This window comes from Trachypithecus francoisi, unplaced genomic scaffold (genome assembly GCF_009764315.1).
Source record: "Trachypithecus francoisi isolate TF-2019V2 unplaced genomic scaffold, Tfra_2.0 Lachesis_group8, whole genome shotgun sequence".
NCBI lineage: Eukaryota > Metazoa > Chordata > Mammalia > Primates > Cercopithecidae > Trachypithecus > Trachypithecus francoisi.
The window spans coordinates 76,821,311-76,836,962 of NW_022681473.1; the positions used below are offsets into that span (position 1 = coordinate 76,821,311).

The 15,652-nt window shown below is 43.0% G+C and overlaps 1 protein-coding gene across 3 annotated transcripts in view; it reads right to left on the reverse strand.

The window, feature by feature from the left end:
• FZD4 (frizzled class receptor 4) overlaps positions 1-15,652 on the reverse strand; it is a 34,369-nt gene that overhangs the window by 15,755 nt on the left and 2,962 nt on the right. For 2 of the 3 annotated variants that reach the window (XM_033206867.1, XM_033206864.1), the window contains one exon: positions 7,776-14,536. In XM_033206867.1, the coding sequence (XP_033062758.1) occupies positions 13,208-14,536 (1,329 nt within the window). In that variant the 3' untranslated portion in view covers positions 7,776-13,207. Of the gene's footprint in view, positions 1-7,775; positions 14,537-15,652 lie in introns of those variants that run through there. The other variant, XM_033206866.1, reaches the window with a different exon arrangement.

A 15,652-nucleotide genomic window follows, 5' to 3' on the forward strand; every position in this document is an offset into this window, starting at 1 on the left:
AACCCTCTCTTGGGGTCTGGATCTAGACCTCTTTGTGGTAACAGAATCTTCCAATGTTAGAACTAGACAGAAACTTAAGAGATTATTTTTGTGAAAGCACCTTATTCCTAGTGGTGTGAAAGCTGAAGTCATTTGGGATAATAAATGGTTCTGCACATTTTCAAAGAGCTAGTCCTCTCATTGTCAACGCTACCTTGAACTAGTTGTCCCACTCCTAATTTGCTCCTGTCAAGACACTGCAGCGAAATGGCTGCTGCTAGGATGTCAGTGAACATTTGTGGAGCAACTGAACCAGCCAGGGTATTGGGTGCAAGAACAGCTCTTGTCTTTGAGAAGTTCAAACACACCTAGAGGAGAAACAAACAAGAACAATATAATGTAACATAACACATGCAATTATAGATGTTTGAACTAGGTTCAGAGGTGCCCTAACAGAAGGTGCTACAGGCTCTGCTTGATTGGATCATGCGAAGCTCCCAGAAGAGGAAACGCATATGCAGGGACTTGAAGAAGAAGAGGAAACACTTATGCAGGGACTTGAAGAATGAGCAGAAGGGCCATGGAGGGGAAGAGTCTCCTGGCTGAGGAGTCCAGCATGCACAAGCAGAGAAGGCTGAAACAGCCCGAGGACAGGAGGAGCTAGAAGTGGCTGGGATTGGCTAGAGCATAGGGTGTGTCCGAGGAGGAGGAGTGATGTGGCTGGAAGAAAGGGGAAGAGCCAGACCTGAGGGTCTTGGATATCACTCTGAGGGGTTTGGACACAAAAGAGTATCAACCAATGTGATGGATTAAGGAGCTCCTTCCTGGGGGTGGTGCAAGGAGGCCAGATAGTCATCTGTCCTAGATGACCTTCTGAGGGGCTGGGGGTGGGGTTGGGCAGCCTCTCTGAGATCCCTGTCGCCTGTCTCTTTAAAAATCAGCCACTGCCAAACACTAGAGAACCTAAGAAGGCCCCTGTAAAGCATTCAGAAATGACAGGCAGTCAGCCTAGAGTACACCTTTAACAAGTCAATAAGACATACACAGCAGAAAAGGACCACATTTCTCCATTAAAAGATAGCCAAATGGGAGGAGGCCTTCTCAAAAATACAGGGAAATTTCTCACTTGATGTATTGATGTTTTTCCTTTGCAGAGCTTCACATTTTTCATTCATTCTTAAAATTGAGCCAGTTTAGCCCTAGGAGGTGGGCAGGCTCTGAGGAATCATCAATCAAGAGAAGAGAACATCGCCAGAAACACGTAAGGGAAACGTTTCCATGTCACTACTTCTCAGGATTCCTGGGCATTAAGGGTACTTAAGAAGTGCTTGTAAGGAGTGTGTCTTCTCCCAAGCAAATGCATAAACAAAAAATCCTAATTACAGGGACACTGCATTGAGTCTGTCCTAAAGCTGTTCTGCCTGTATTCACCACTAGGTGTCATTAGAGCCCTCTTTTAAAAGAAACAAAGCTTCAAAAAACACCTCAAGAGCATAATTTTTCCATAGTGTTCCTATTTCTCAGTTAAAAAATATGCATGTGTATATATATATATATATATATGTTTTAACATGAGTAAAAATTGCAAATGTTCAGGACTTAGCTCTCGAGTGGCTACTAAGGATTATGATTCCTCAGACTACCTGCAAATATCATTAGTCCTACAGAATCACAACAAATACATTTTTATTGAAATATCTATGGTAAATATACATCTTACAGGAAATTCCATTGCGTTTACACTATTTATTTAATAGAAATAATCTCTGAGATTATTTGCATTTAGTTCTGAAGGAGGATGTTTTTCCTTCCTCAGAATAAGTTCAGGAAATGGGTGAAATGTTCAGGAAGTTAGCTAAATGCTGATGTAAATCCAAAAGGAAGGTCTGTTGTTGTTTCTTTCTTTCTTTTTTTTTTTTTTTTAGGGGTGGAGGGACACACAAAAAAGCTAGGAAGTGGTTCTCCATTCACTTATGGAAAATGTTATACTGAATTTCTGATTTAAAAGGAAGAGGATTAGAAAAAATGTGTGGGCCCATGATATCATTTTCTGTAGAACTAGTCAGGCAATCCACAGTAGTTAGCAAAGAAAACTGTGTCAAGAAACAAAATCTACATGGGAGACATGACTTGGATTCAGCTTGTCCTAACTTAAACCTTTACAATGAAATTTGAATCAGTTACTCTAAGAAGTAAGTCATGTTAGAAAACTCTGAGTCCTGAAGAGCTGGTGGGGCCTCTTAGCACTACATAAACAACTAAATGCTACCCTCTCCTCCCAAGGACCCTGTCCCCTCCACTAACAGTGTCATGCTGACCCTTGGACTGCAAGGGGGAGTCTGAATGCAGTGAAACTCAAGATCTCCAGGGGTACTTGGTCAGTGTTGCAAGCTGCTGTGGCCTTTGGCGTTATTTATCTTTAATTTGCAATGTAGGGGTGTGCTGTATCGGGTGTGCAGAGCAAACAAACTCCTTGCCTCTGAAACACTGGCATTTTAGAAAGCAAAGATTCGGCTCATTGACCAGAGCTACAGAGGACACAATTTGTTGTGCCTTCTCTGAAAATCACTCCCCCTTTTCCATCTCTCTGCTACCACCTTCATTCAGGCCTTCATGGTTTCTCATCCAAACCGGTCTTCCTGCCTCCTGCCTGCCTTCTTCCCAGCCCACAGTGCACACAGCACACAGAGCAAGTTATGTAAAAACACCAACAGGGACATGAGCCTTCCTTGCTTTCAAACTTTTGCCGACTCCCCTGTGCTGAGCGCAGGACAGAATACGGCCTCCAAGGCCTTTCATAACTTGGAGTCAGCCCACCTTCCCTCCTACTCCAAGAATCTCAGGCTCCAGTTACACTGAGCCACTCACTGCCCTGCACCTCCCGCCAGGCAACTCTCTGCCAAGTTTATTCACACATTTATCCTTTTCACTCTGGATAAATGAGGACTGGCCATGTACTGTACTTCTTTTAACTTCTATAGAGCAATCTCTTTGTATTTATACAATTATGACTTAACAGTAGTAAGAGAAGAAGGTTCAGAGGGCACAAGGTAACACACCTACATAAACGACCCTACTGGGTGCAAATATTGTAAATCAACATACGCCTAGAAAAGGTGGTCAGATGCTGAATTTTGACTAAATACCTCCGATGGCACATAATGAGTAAGTTTCAATTTTTATAGTTTTACATTCTGAATTCTGGGGGTGATTTTGATGAGCAGACCAAGTTTTAAAAGAGTTATGGTCTTTGGGATCCTCACTTCTTTATCTTCTTCCCTGCACCTTCCCTACATGTTTACATCAGCAGATGTGTCCTTTGAGGGGTGAAATGGTGAGACGACAGCAGTTTAGGAACTGTTTGCCCATTACACTGGGTACTCAGAAACTGTTCTATTCAAGCTAAACAACAAGACCTAGGGACTTAGGAAGAAATAACATAGTAAGTGTGATAGGACTAGCAGCATTGATCATTTGTGGGGAGGAGTGTAAAGGGAGGCACATAGTGTGCTGCAGCGAACTTCTAGAGGGAAAGGTTGTGTCTTATTTATCTGTGTCCCCTACAGTGCCTTCCCAGGACAGTGGCTGGCACATGATGGACCCTCATTCAGCTATTCAACAAATATTTACTAAGCAGTAGAGGATTTGTTTTTCCAGGTTTAGAGTTTTAAGCTTAATAGTAGCTGAATTCTTTCTCTGTTTTGTCATCTGCACTTTTGGACTCCAAGTTGGACTTCATATTTCATAGTTTTTAAAAATCACTCCCTTTCCCTTCCCTAGCCCATTCCAGTGTTCTATATACAGTAGACTTTCAGCAAATATTTAAAAGAGACAACTTACAATAGGCAACATGGTGGGGTAGTCGATCATTCCCTAACCTATCTTTGAGGCTAGATAATTTTCTCTGAGGCTAGTGCCGTAGCATCTTCCCAGAAAGTCCTGCCAACCAGATGGCTCTTGTTGTCACCTTTGGTTTCCTTCCTATGGTGGCCACATTTGTCACCAAAGCCCTTCAGTTTCTCCACCTAACAAGGTTAAAACCCTCCCTTCCTGCCCTCCTTCCTTACTCCATTTCTTCTTTCCTCCCTCCCTTCCTTCCTTATACATGTTTTGATACTTGTGCCCTGTGCCAGGCAGTGTGCCAAGCTCTGACGGTACATAAATAGACAACTTTAGGTGCTCAAAGTCACACTCAAGGAGCTCAGTTTAGTAAGAAATGGATGCATGCACAGACCTTGCAATCACAGTGCAAGGAAGGCTCCCAGAGTTGAATGCACAGAGGCTTAAACCTACCTATCAATAAAAGGAAAAGGAAGCAGGAAGTGGCAAGCAGGAGGATCGGGGATGTCTTCCCAGGAAAGATGACACAAGGCTTTAAAAACGACAGACATAACCTAGTTAAAGAAAGATGGAAAGGACATTCCAGGCAAAGGAAACAACACATATGCAAAGGCAAAGGGGTGAGAGGAAAATGATGAAACCAGGACAGGCTTTTCTGTGACTTATCTATTCCATCTCATTGCTTTATATTCTACCCATTTACCTCATAACAAGTAGAATGATGCAACCCCAGGCATTTCAGGAAATGTACATAGCCAATCATTTAATCTCTTAAAGAGAAAGGCATTGATAATGCAGGCTTTCCATGAGATTAAGCACGTTCTTGGGTGAAAGCAGAATAGGGTGCTTATAGGAAACCAGGTGGAAAGCTGATGAAAATCAGGCAGTGGATGGAAAAATGCAGTACATTTGATTTTCTATTCCCTTTCCCTGGGAATTTGAGAAGTTGGAATCCTTTGCCATGAGGGTAAATAAATCTATAGGCCCTCTTAGCCTAAAGATGAAATAGACTGAAGGAAAAAAACAGGGTAATTCTAAGAATTTCATGTGAGGCCAAGGTCCATTTTGAAAGTCTTTTGGACTAAACTTTTTCAGGTCCAACACATTTTCAAGATATTTAGTGGGATCCTCCCAGTCCTACGATACCAGCTTACATTGTGAAGGAAAACGGACAGAATAAAGCCCTTCTCCCAGTCTGGTTTATTTTTGTACACAGAACCTCTGAAAACAGGAGGCTAAGGCTGACCTCTTTAGTCAAGAGTCAGCTCAACTTTAAAATTATAATTGCATGTGAAAGCTAAAATGGGAAAGAGAAAAAATCAGTTCTCAGGACCGAAATGCTAAAAACCCTTGGGTCACATTCCAGTTAGGGTCCTGGCCATGCACACAGAGCTCCCATTGGGAGAAGGTGGGCAAGAGACCAGTCAAGACCAATTCAAACCATAGAGTGTTGGGGATCATGGCATTTATTCTAGAGGTGTCCAGTTTACAGATAAAGAAATGTACTATAGTGAGTATGCTATACAATCTTTTAAAAACTAGAAGCTTACAGTCAGATCTCATTATTGAGAAAGGTGCCAAAGAATCTACCCACTCCAAGTGAACTATTTGCAGTAAAGAAATCAGAGGAGGTTGGGTGTGGTGGCTTACACCTGTAATCCCAGCACTTTGGGAGGCTGAGGCGGGTGGATCACCTGAGGTCAGGAGTTCAAGATCAGCCTGGCTAACATGGTGAAACTCCATCTCCACAAAAATACAAAAATTAGTCAGGCATGATGGCAGGTGCCTGTAATCCCAGCTACTCAGGAGGCTGAGGCAGGAGAATCACTTGAACCAGGGAGACAGAGGTTGCAGTGAGCTGAGAACAAGTCATTGCACCATTGCACTCCAGCCTGGGTGACAGAGCAAGACTCTATCTCAAAAAAAAAAAAAAAAAAAGGAAAGAAATCAGAGGGATAGAGTCTGTATTAGTTTCCTTGGGCTGCTATAACAAATTATCACAAACTGGGTGGCTAAAGACAACAGGAATTTATTTATTATTTATTTGGGAGTCTTGCTGCAATGCCCAGGCTGGAGTGCAATGGCGTGATCTCGGTTCATTGCAACCGCTGCCTCCCAGGTTCAAGCGATTCTCCTGCCTCAGCCTCCCAAGTAGCTGGGACTACAGGTGCACATCACCATGCCTGACTAATTTTTGTATTTTTAGTAGAGACGGGGTTTCACCATATTGGCCAGGCTGGTCTCGAACTCCTGACCTCGTGATCTGCCTGCCTGGACCTCTGAAAATGCTGGGATTACAGGCGTGAGTCACTGCACCTTGCCCATAGGTATTTATTCTTACACAGTTCTAGAGGTTGGAAAGCCAAGATCAAGGTTGTTTTCTTCTGCAGGATCCAAGGAAGAATCTTCCCTGCCTCTCTCCTGGCTGGTGGTTGCCAGCAATCGATGTTTCTTGCTTTGCCTGTAGCTGCATAACTCCAATCTCTGTGTCGGTCTTCCCATGGCATTCTCCTCTCTGTGTCTGTGTCCAAATTTCCCTCTTTTTTATAAGGATACTAGATATTAGATTAGAACCCACCCTAGTCTAGTAAGTATGAACTCATTTTTTACTTGATTTAATCTGCAAAGACCCTATTTCCTAATAAGGTCATGTTCACAGGTATCTGGGGTTAAGATTAGGGGGACACCATGCAACCCATAGGAGTATAAAACAAAAACAAAATAAATCCCTGTATAAAATAAAAATACAACCAAAACCCTGAACTGGGCATGGGAAGACCTGCTAACCAACCTTCTCCAACCCCTTTGGGTTGTCCTCGCCATCTCTACATCTTGGTTTCTCCACTCTAAAGGAAGGTCATCAGGCCTGCCCTACTGACTTCAGAAATGCCAGGAGAATAAAATGAAATCATGTAAATGAAAGTATTTTCTATTCAGAAAATGTTTCTTTAAGTGCAAGGAATTAAGAATTCATTCCAGATTGTGTTGACTTTCCTTAACTTCATAACTACTTAATGAAGAGGTAATGGAAAGAGAAACACAGCCCTACTGGGAAAACCATTTACATTACATACCTGCCTTCATTTAAGGTTTGAGATAAGTGTCCAGTAGCAATCTGCAGATAAGGAGAGTAGTATTGCAGATCCTTGTTCAATGGGCTTTTTACTCGCACCAAAACAGGGTGGTATTCAAGCGAAGCTAAAGGGTGGCAAGCAATTTAAAAGCAAACCAAGAGGCCTGACGTTCACATCTGGGACATCAGCAGACGGTGATGGCTCTCCTTCCCTCTGTCTGTGAGGTCTATAATATTACTGGCTCCCATAACAATATCCTCATAGTAGCTTTGAATTTGCTTTGTCTGATGACTTTTCTGGATATGGCGACACAGACCACACAATTTGTAAAATTAGCTAAAGAAGCCACTTTCCTGATTGACAAATGTGGCATATGCCCATGTATATTACACAAACAGAACCACTGTGTAGCCAGAAAAAAAAAAAAAAAAAAAATCTGAAGAAAAAAAGCCCCCTTTCCTTTCCCTTTTTTAAGAGGCCAAAAGTTCTAGCAATGATGGGAAAACTCTTTTTTAGGCCATCAGATTAAGTCAGTGGGGCTTGGAAGGCAAAGACAGCCACATGCATTGAAAATGCCAGAAAAAGGTGTCATTGGGATAACAACTTGAGAACTATAGTTATATCCAAAGCATCATGTGACCTACTTGAGTGTTACTGATGACCATATTAGTAATCAATTCTGTTGACCTTGGACTGTGGGGGTTTGCTGATCCAGGAGAAATCCCACAGTGGAAAAAGAGCCCCAGCAAAAAAGAAAGAGGCCCTCCGAAAGCAGTTCCCAATCTGCCCTGCAAACTGAATCCTCTATTTGTCACTGCTGGGTGTACATGCTTCCTAGTGGCTGTCATATACTTTCAGAAATATGCCAAGTCACACACAAGCTAACAAACAAAACTTTATTTTCCTTTAATACAAAAATTAAATAGCAAGGGGTTTTCTTTGTACAGTGATAAATTAGAAATTTACAGTACAGACATTGAAGCAGACATACTTTTGTACATCCTTAAAAGCAGGGTCCATTTCCTTTGAAATTTAGCAATTCATTCAGGGCATGTGTAGTAGGAAGTTTGCCTGGTACCTCTTTGTCAAACATCTGAAAGTCCCCCAGATTGGCTTCAAGGTTCCTGGAGCTGTGGGGTGGCATGAGGATCCAAGAAAGGCCACAGAGCATCCAGCCCAACAGCTGCACACAGCAGGGGGGGTCACATGTTATCTTTTTGCAGATTACACCTAATATTTAATCAACTTTTCTTACAAAGAACTCAAGGGGCCTTCATTTTTTGACCCTTTCAAGCCTCACAACATCCCTGTGAGGTAGACAAAATTCAGAAACACCTCCATGCCTCACTGGGAGAGATCTAGAAAGCAGCTTACCCCTCCCAAAGCCCACAGCCAAGTCAGGGCCCCAGCCTACTTGTACGATTTGAAAACTTTCACAACCTGGGAGAGAAGATGGACCCAACCTTTGTGGGACAGAGTGGCTCTTGCCCCTCTTTTCAGAAGCCTTCGAGGATGACAGTGGTCATGTACTGAATATTGTAGGAGAGCAAGGAGGTATAAAAGCTTTGAGGACATGGCTCATACAGGACCCCAAAAAGGTCCTCTACAAATTGCCTGGGTAAATTCTGGGAATTGGCTGATGCAAATAAGAGAAAAAAGGTACATCAGAAACAGAAACAGGCTACTATCAGGGCAACTGAGCTTGCCAAGGGGAAGAGGCATGTCGGGGGATCTATAAGTCATTTGTCTCCTGGTACTGTCAAGTGTGTAATCACTGCACAAGTGCATGGCAAGAGACAGCAACAGAAAGCTCTATGTAGGCTAGAGTGAAATGAAATCCATTATGTAGGGCTCTAGTATCTGATCCTTGGTAGGAGCAAAATGCTCTCTAAGTAGTTTCCAAGATCTATGACCTAACCCTGGAGGAAAAGTGATAACTCAGGTCATTTGCCAGACATAATACAAACCCAGATGGGAACTCTCAACTCAAATAAAATAAAGGAACCAACAGGATTTTCAGAGTCCAGTGACTAGACATGATTGACTGGAATAGCAACTCTCTCCAGTGTCCTCCATCACAGAACAAAATACAAGATGTAAACTGATTTTAAGAGGTTCCTTCCAGGCCGGGTGTGGTGACTCACACCTGTAATCCCAGCACTTTAGGAGGCCGAGGCGGGCAGATCACGAGGTCAGGAGTTTGAGACCAGCCTGGCCAACACAGTAAAACCCCATCTCTACTAAAAATACAAAAAGTAGCTGGGCATGGTGGCAGACACCTGTAGTCCCAGCTACTCGGGAGGCTGTGGCAGGAGAATCGGTTAAACCTGGGAGGCAGAGGTTGCAGTGAGCCAAGACTGTGCCATTGCACTCCAGCCTGGGCAAAAGAGCAAGACTCTGTCTCAAACAAATAAACAAACAAACAAAAAAGAGGTTCCTTCGAAAGTCTGTGCTCTGTGGCTCCCTTCCCTAACTGCAGCTGTGGCCACCTCACCAGAAATCAAATATTGTACCAGCCTGGTCAAATCCCTGAGTCTGTTCCTCTACGGCTGAGACTGCTGAGCTCATCTTTGTGTCCTCAGGTCCCAGCTTGGTTCTCAACACAATAAGCATTTAATTCAGTGACCATGAGGATGAGGGGAGCCAGAGAATATAGAGCTAAAGGTGCTGAACAGAATCTAAAATCAGAGTCTAGACACATGAGCTTCCCAGAACCTGAGTTTGGGGAGTGCAGGTGAGAGAGTGACCTGGGAGAGGAAAATCAGAGAGCATCTCTGAAATTAAAAAAATGTCACCCCTTCTCCAGTTTCAGGCCCAAGTAAGTTGCCAGTTCAGAAATAGTCTCAGCGATCAGGAAGTGGGTCTCCATAAAGGAAAGAGGATATGAATCAACCAAGAAGATCAAGCAGATGGTTCTGGCCAGCACCATTCTACCCCCATGTTTCCCTGCCCTGAGGTTTGGCCTATATAAGCAGGAGAAAGGAGTCTACCAGAAAGGACACTGGATGGAGGTGCCATTGCACTATGTTTAATCTCTGGAGGCCAAGGGATTTCTGAGGAAGCTACAATCATACCTATTTACTGCAGGTTTCATAGAAAAAAAGACAATGCTCACCTTTTCTCTAGCAAGATGCTGTCCTCAAATACACCCATACAAGTCACATGGAACGCCCCAAGCCCTGAATTGCCGGCAAAGCCAAGGCAGATGTGTGGGCCCATGTCCTTGTGGACTACTCTTACAGTCTTCCTAAGGGATTTCTCCAGAGATTGTCATGAAGCAGAGCTGATGCTTTCTGTTAAAACCACCTGTAACTGACTTGGAAGGAATCCTGGGAAAAGGATGACAGATGTGTTAAAGGTAGAGAGACCCAGGCTGGGTGTGGTGGCTCACACAGGCAGAGATTTACGAAAAGGAGACAGTGAAACAGATGGGAATTCCAGAGGTCCCTGCTCCTTTCCCAGAGGAACAGTAAAGTTCAGCAGACCTGGGTGCGTCCGCACCCTAGATCAGTTAGAAGAACAGAGATTATCTATTTCAGGGCTTAACATACAGTTGGCACTCAATAAATACAACAATAACTGATATTTTTAACAAATACCGATTTAAGAAGTGATGGAGTTGATTGAAGGTCATTGGTAACTGACTCCTCAGCCACAAAGTTCTTTTCCTGAAACCATAAACACTCTCCATTGTCTGGAATGTGAAAGGAGAGGCCTATAACCCTGTAGCATTGCTAAGGCTACTAATCCAAATGGCCACTTCTGATCAAATACACTTTGCCCTGAAAAGGTAAGAGATTTGTGGAAAACGCATGTCAAAACCCAAAATATTGTCAAAACACTAGCTCCAGAACTCAAAACTCAGAAATCAGTTGCCCAGATTCACCCAAGTGCTCTTTTATTGTTATTATTTAGTCATTGACAAGTATTGATCACCTACTCCATGCCTGGCTTTCTGTTAGATGCTGCCTTGGTCACACAATCACTGACACGTTACAAAGAAAACTGCATTACAAACCTCTATACTCTAACAGCAAGACTAGTCCCCTACCGCCTGGTCTTCCTTCCCCTGCCTGGGCCAGAGTCCCTGCACAACTCCCAAGACACCAGAACAGAGCGTGAGTAAGGGCAGGCTCTGCCCCTGGGTGCGTGCTCCAGGGCCCTGGACAGTTATGGGAACTGTCTACAAGCAGCACAGGGAGTTCACATTTTATATTTCATAGGCAATGGAGTATCAGATGGAGTTAAAGTGGTTCTTCCGGGGATCAATTCTCATGCTCCTGGAGCCTGACCCAGAGTCTAGCCAAGGTACTCAGACTGGGCACAGCAGCAGGGGCCACCTGTGCCCACTTAGCTTCAGTCTCAAAAGCCAAGACTTTGCCTTCCAAAACATATGATGGACCTTACATGCATCTTGATGTCAGAGAGCTCAAGAACCACAGAAAAACAAGAAAGAAGAAAGGGAAATGTCAAACTATGGGCATAAGGCTCAAATCACATTTTTAAAACAGAGGAAATGCTTATTTCCAGAATTTGACCACCTATTTGGAATTCTGAGTCCCTGGAAATGTTTTTCCACAAAATGTGATTGAAAAAAAAAAAAAAAAAGAGCTTCCCTTCCTATTTTTTTAAAGGCATGAATTAATAAATAAGTCATTGCAAAGCAGTTGCTGAAGCAGACAGGTATGAGTTACAAGGAGAGCAACCTGTGACATAGTCAACAATTTGTCCTCAAGATCTCATGATTAGAAGGCCCAAGGCAAGGTAAGAGAAAGACCAGTTACAGTTTTAAGAGAAGTGCAATTTTTGAGCGGCTGCTAGGGGGTACCCCCTCGTGAAGAACGTATAGCATAAATTTTAAAAGCTTTGGATACCTCTGCTAAAGGCAATTAAGACCTGGGCTAGTAGAGTTTGCAGTTCATTTCATATGGTCTACACTTTATTCCCCACTAACCAATCAAGCTTCTGGCTGGCATTCTGGAGATTCATTAAGCACCATATAAATACTCCAGGCCACACTGCCTCCAATGAAATCTTACAAGGAGCCTTTGCCAATTACTAGGAAACAATTATGCACCAAGTAGTTGGATTAGCTGTCCTCAGTTCCCTTTATAAAACTGAAAAAGTCTCCATTGTCATAAGGAGACCAGACTCTGATAACATTCTTATGCTTTAAAAAATAAAAAATAAAAAATTTAAAAAGGCACTATCATTCTGAGAATGCAAGTTGAAGTTGACCCTAGTTTTAAAGTCAGTTGAGTATACTATGTCATGGTCCAAGAATGTGCTTTTAATTGTAATTGACACACACAAATTACACAGCTAATCTGTGCGAATGCAAAGTTGCCAAGAAAGTTAACATTTCAGCTCTTCCAGACTGGCGTCTGCATAGATGCAATCACACAAGTAAAATATATTAAGTCCCCACTGCTCAATGCAATAGGTCTCTGCGGTCGGTCAGGTAAGTCAACTTTGTAAATCTCATTTTCCTTTGAATTAACTGATTGTCAGAAAGTGAATCATCCTTCCTTTCCCCCTCTTTAAGCATGCTGCAGTGCAAAAATTCCTATAAAAATACCTTTTTTTTGAGTCATTAATATAAAATGAAGAAAACAGCAGCAGCCCAGAAGACAGATGTTGAAATTTAAGAGAGGAAGAAAGAGAAGAAAAATCCACTGGATACCTTATGTGTGTGAGTACAGTACATTTGTTTGTTCAAACAACTCTGTTTTATGACAAAGGCACTGAAAGATTCTAACACCACCTCTTGGGAGTGCAATCCACAAAGTTCTAAACAGCAGACAGTGCACCACAGAAGATGTTTATGTTAGATTAGCCAAACTATAAAACTCTTGTAACACTTCTCTGAACCCAGCGTTTCCAGTGTTTATAGATTGCTTTGCTATCTGAAAGACCCAGTTAGTATTTAAAATTGTAAAGGGTTAAAAAAGTTAATCTTTCTCCCTGCAAGTTACCAACTCACAGCTCAAATCCCACCCTGCAGGGGAAAACAGTATCGCCCTGGACTTCCTGGAATCTAGGCAGGACCTCCACGCTCCAAGCTGCAACCTGCTAAAGTGATCAACGTTTTTGATTTTTCACAGCTTTGAACGCCTCTAACTGGCTGTTCCATTTTGGATCATTCCAAAGTCTATAGCAAAATCATTGGTTTTTTGATGCTGGGGTCGGGGTGGGGTCTCTTAATTGTTGCTAGTTCAAATTGAGATTCACTGCATAAAACTTTTAGTAGAATTTCCTCCAAAATGCTGGCATTCCCTGCTTCAAAATGAAGAAAGCGTGGAGGCTGACTAGCCTTATACCACAGTCTCATTGCCTTTCCCAGGCTTCACCCAACCATTTCCTCTTTTCTCTCTCTTTACCTTTCCAGAATTCACCAATCTGTTGGAACACTTCTGCCATGTGTGAAGAGTTTTGGCAGACCAAATCCACATGCCTGAAGTGATGCCCACCAGCAAAGACATAAAAATTTTCAACATTTCAACAGCCATGTTGGAATCATCTGCAGAATACCGAAAGAGTGCCCAGTTGGAGATTTCATAAAAATAACAGGCAATCACACATGTTGCAGGAACTGTGTACAGTACTGAGAACACCCCGATCTTGACCATCAGTCTTTCTAACTTGTCTGTCTTTGTCCCATCCTTTTGAAGATTTGACCGAATTTTGAACAAGGCCACCAAACCTGCAGCAATGAACAAAGTTCCAATCACCAAATAAGTAAAGAGGGGAGCCACCACGAACCCAGTGAGGGCATCAAGATTTTGGTTTCCAACATAGCATAGGCCAGTCAGTTCATCTGCATCCACCAGTCTCATAATCAAGATGACAATGGTTTTCACTGCGGGGATGGCCCAGGCTGCAATGTGGAAATAAGAGCTGTGCATTTCAATGGCTTCATGACCCCATTTGAGTCCTGCTGCCAAAAACCAAGTGAGTGTCAGAATAACCCACCAAATGGAGCTGGCCATTCCAAAAAAGTACATCAGCAAGAAAATTATTGCACATCCTGTGTTCTTAAGTCCTTCTTGGATGAGAACAGGTTCTGCTGCCTCTTCAAAATCACAGGATATCCTTTCCCGGCCTACAGTCAGCCTGACAATATAAGCAATGCTATAAATATTATAGCACATACTGAGAAATATGATGGGGCGCTCAGGGTAGGAAAACCTAGAAGAATCGATCAGGAAGGTCAGTACTGTGAAGGCAGTAGAGATGAAGCACAGGCTGGCCCACACAGCCATCCAGATATCGGTGAACTCCTTGGCTGAGCGGCTGTATAAGCCAGCATCATAGCCACACTTGAGAACACAGTTCAGGCTCCTTTTCACCCAGATGTACTGATCAGAATTGGTTCCCACAGAGTGACACTCTTCCCCAGGCTGGATGGGGGTTTTGTGAGGTAAGGGCACCTCTTCATCACCTGGCCCTTCCATGCACATGTGGTTGTGGTCGTTCTGTGGTGGGAATTTGCTGCAGTTCAGACTCTCTGGCCAGGCAAATCCAAATTCCTTCAGGACGGGTTCACAGCGTCTCTTGACTGAAAGACACATGCCACCGCACGGGCCAATGGGGATGTTGATCTTCTCTGTGCACATTGGCACATAAACAGAACAAAGGAAGAACTGGAAAAGTAACAAAATGAACAAAAAAAAAAAACACCAATGACTTGGAAGTTTGACCAAATGCTCCCACAAAGCTGAGTTGAATGCTTCCAGGCAATGCACATATTACTTTTAAACCAACCTATGGGGAGTCTGTCTGTTTACTCTGACCTCAAACAAGGGTGCCTGATAATCCATCACTTACACACTTTTCTTTTTTTTTTTTTTTGAGACGGAGTCTCGCTCTGTCACCCAGGCTGGAGTGCTGTGGCCGGATCTCAGCTCACTGCAAGCTCCGCCTCCCGGGTTCACACCATTCTCCTGCCTCAGCCTCCCGAGTAGCTGGGACTACAGGCGCCCGCCACCTCGCCCGGCTAGTTTTTTGTAGTTTTTAGTAGAGACGAGGTTTCACTGTGTTAGCCAGGATGGTCTCGATCTCCTGACCTCGTGATCCGCCCGTCTCAGCCTCCCAAAGTGCTGGGATTACAGGCTTGAGCCACCGTGCCCGGCCCCACACTTTTCTTAGTTTGGCTCTAGTAATCCTTTCCAGAGGAATGTACATAAATAAATAAATAAATAGGGTGTGAAGAATTGCATAAGCCCTCTTTGCACAACACTTGAAATAAATTTTTAAAAACTGGCTTTCAATCTCCTTCCATTTTAGATACTATTTGAAAAAGCTAAAGAAACTAATATGACTCAGGTGGTTTATTTTTATCCCCATTTCTTTATCATTTAAAAAATAAAAGTCTAAAAAAATGTAGATCCTGTTAGTATTCTCTTCTCCCTACTTTACCCCTTAAAAATTTGTTTAAACTAGTCCCATACTGAAACAAAAAATGGCCCAATTGAGACACTGTTAGATTCAAGGACGGGATGCAGATTGAGGTCTCTGGTCACTAGGGATTTGTTTGGCCAGGTTTCCTCAATGAATAATAATGAAGCACAATAGGAAAATGTAAATGTTAAGTCGCTGAAACTGCAATACCAGCAGGGGAGAGTCCAGTTGCTGTCCTCAATTCCTCCAGCATTGATAAACAGTCTGCTTGGCTCCTTACAGATGTTGTCTATGAAGTCTAGAGTTACAAGTAACTATTTTCCAGCATGTAAAGGGATCCAGTCTTGTCCTTCAAAACA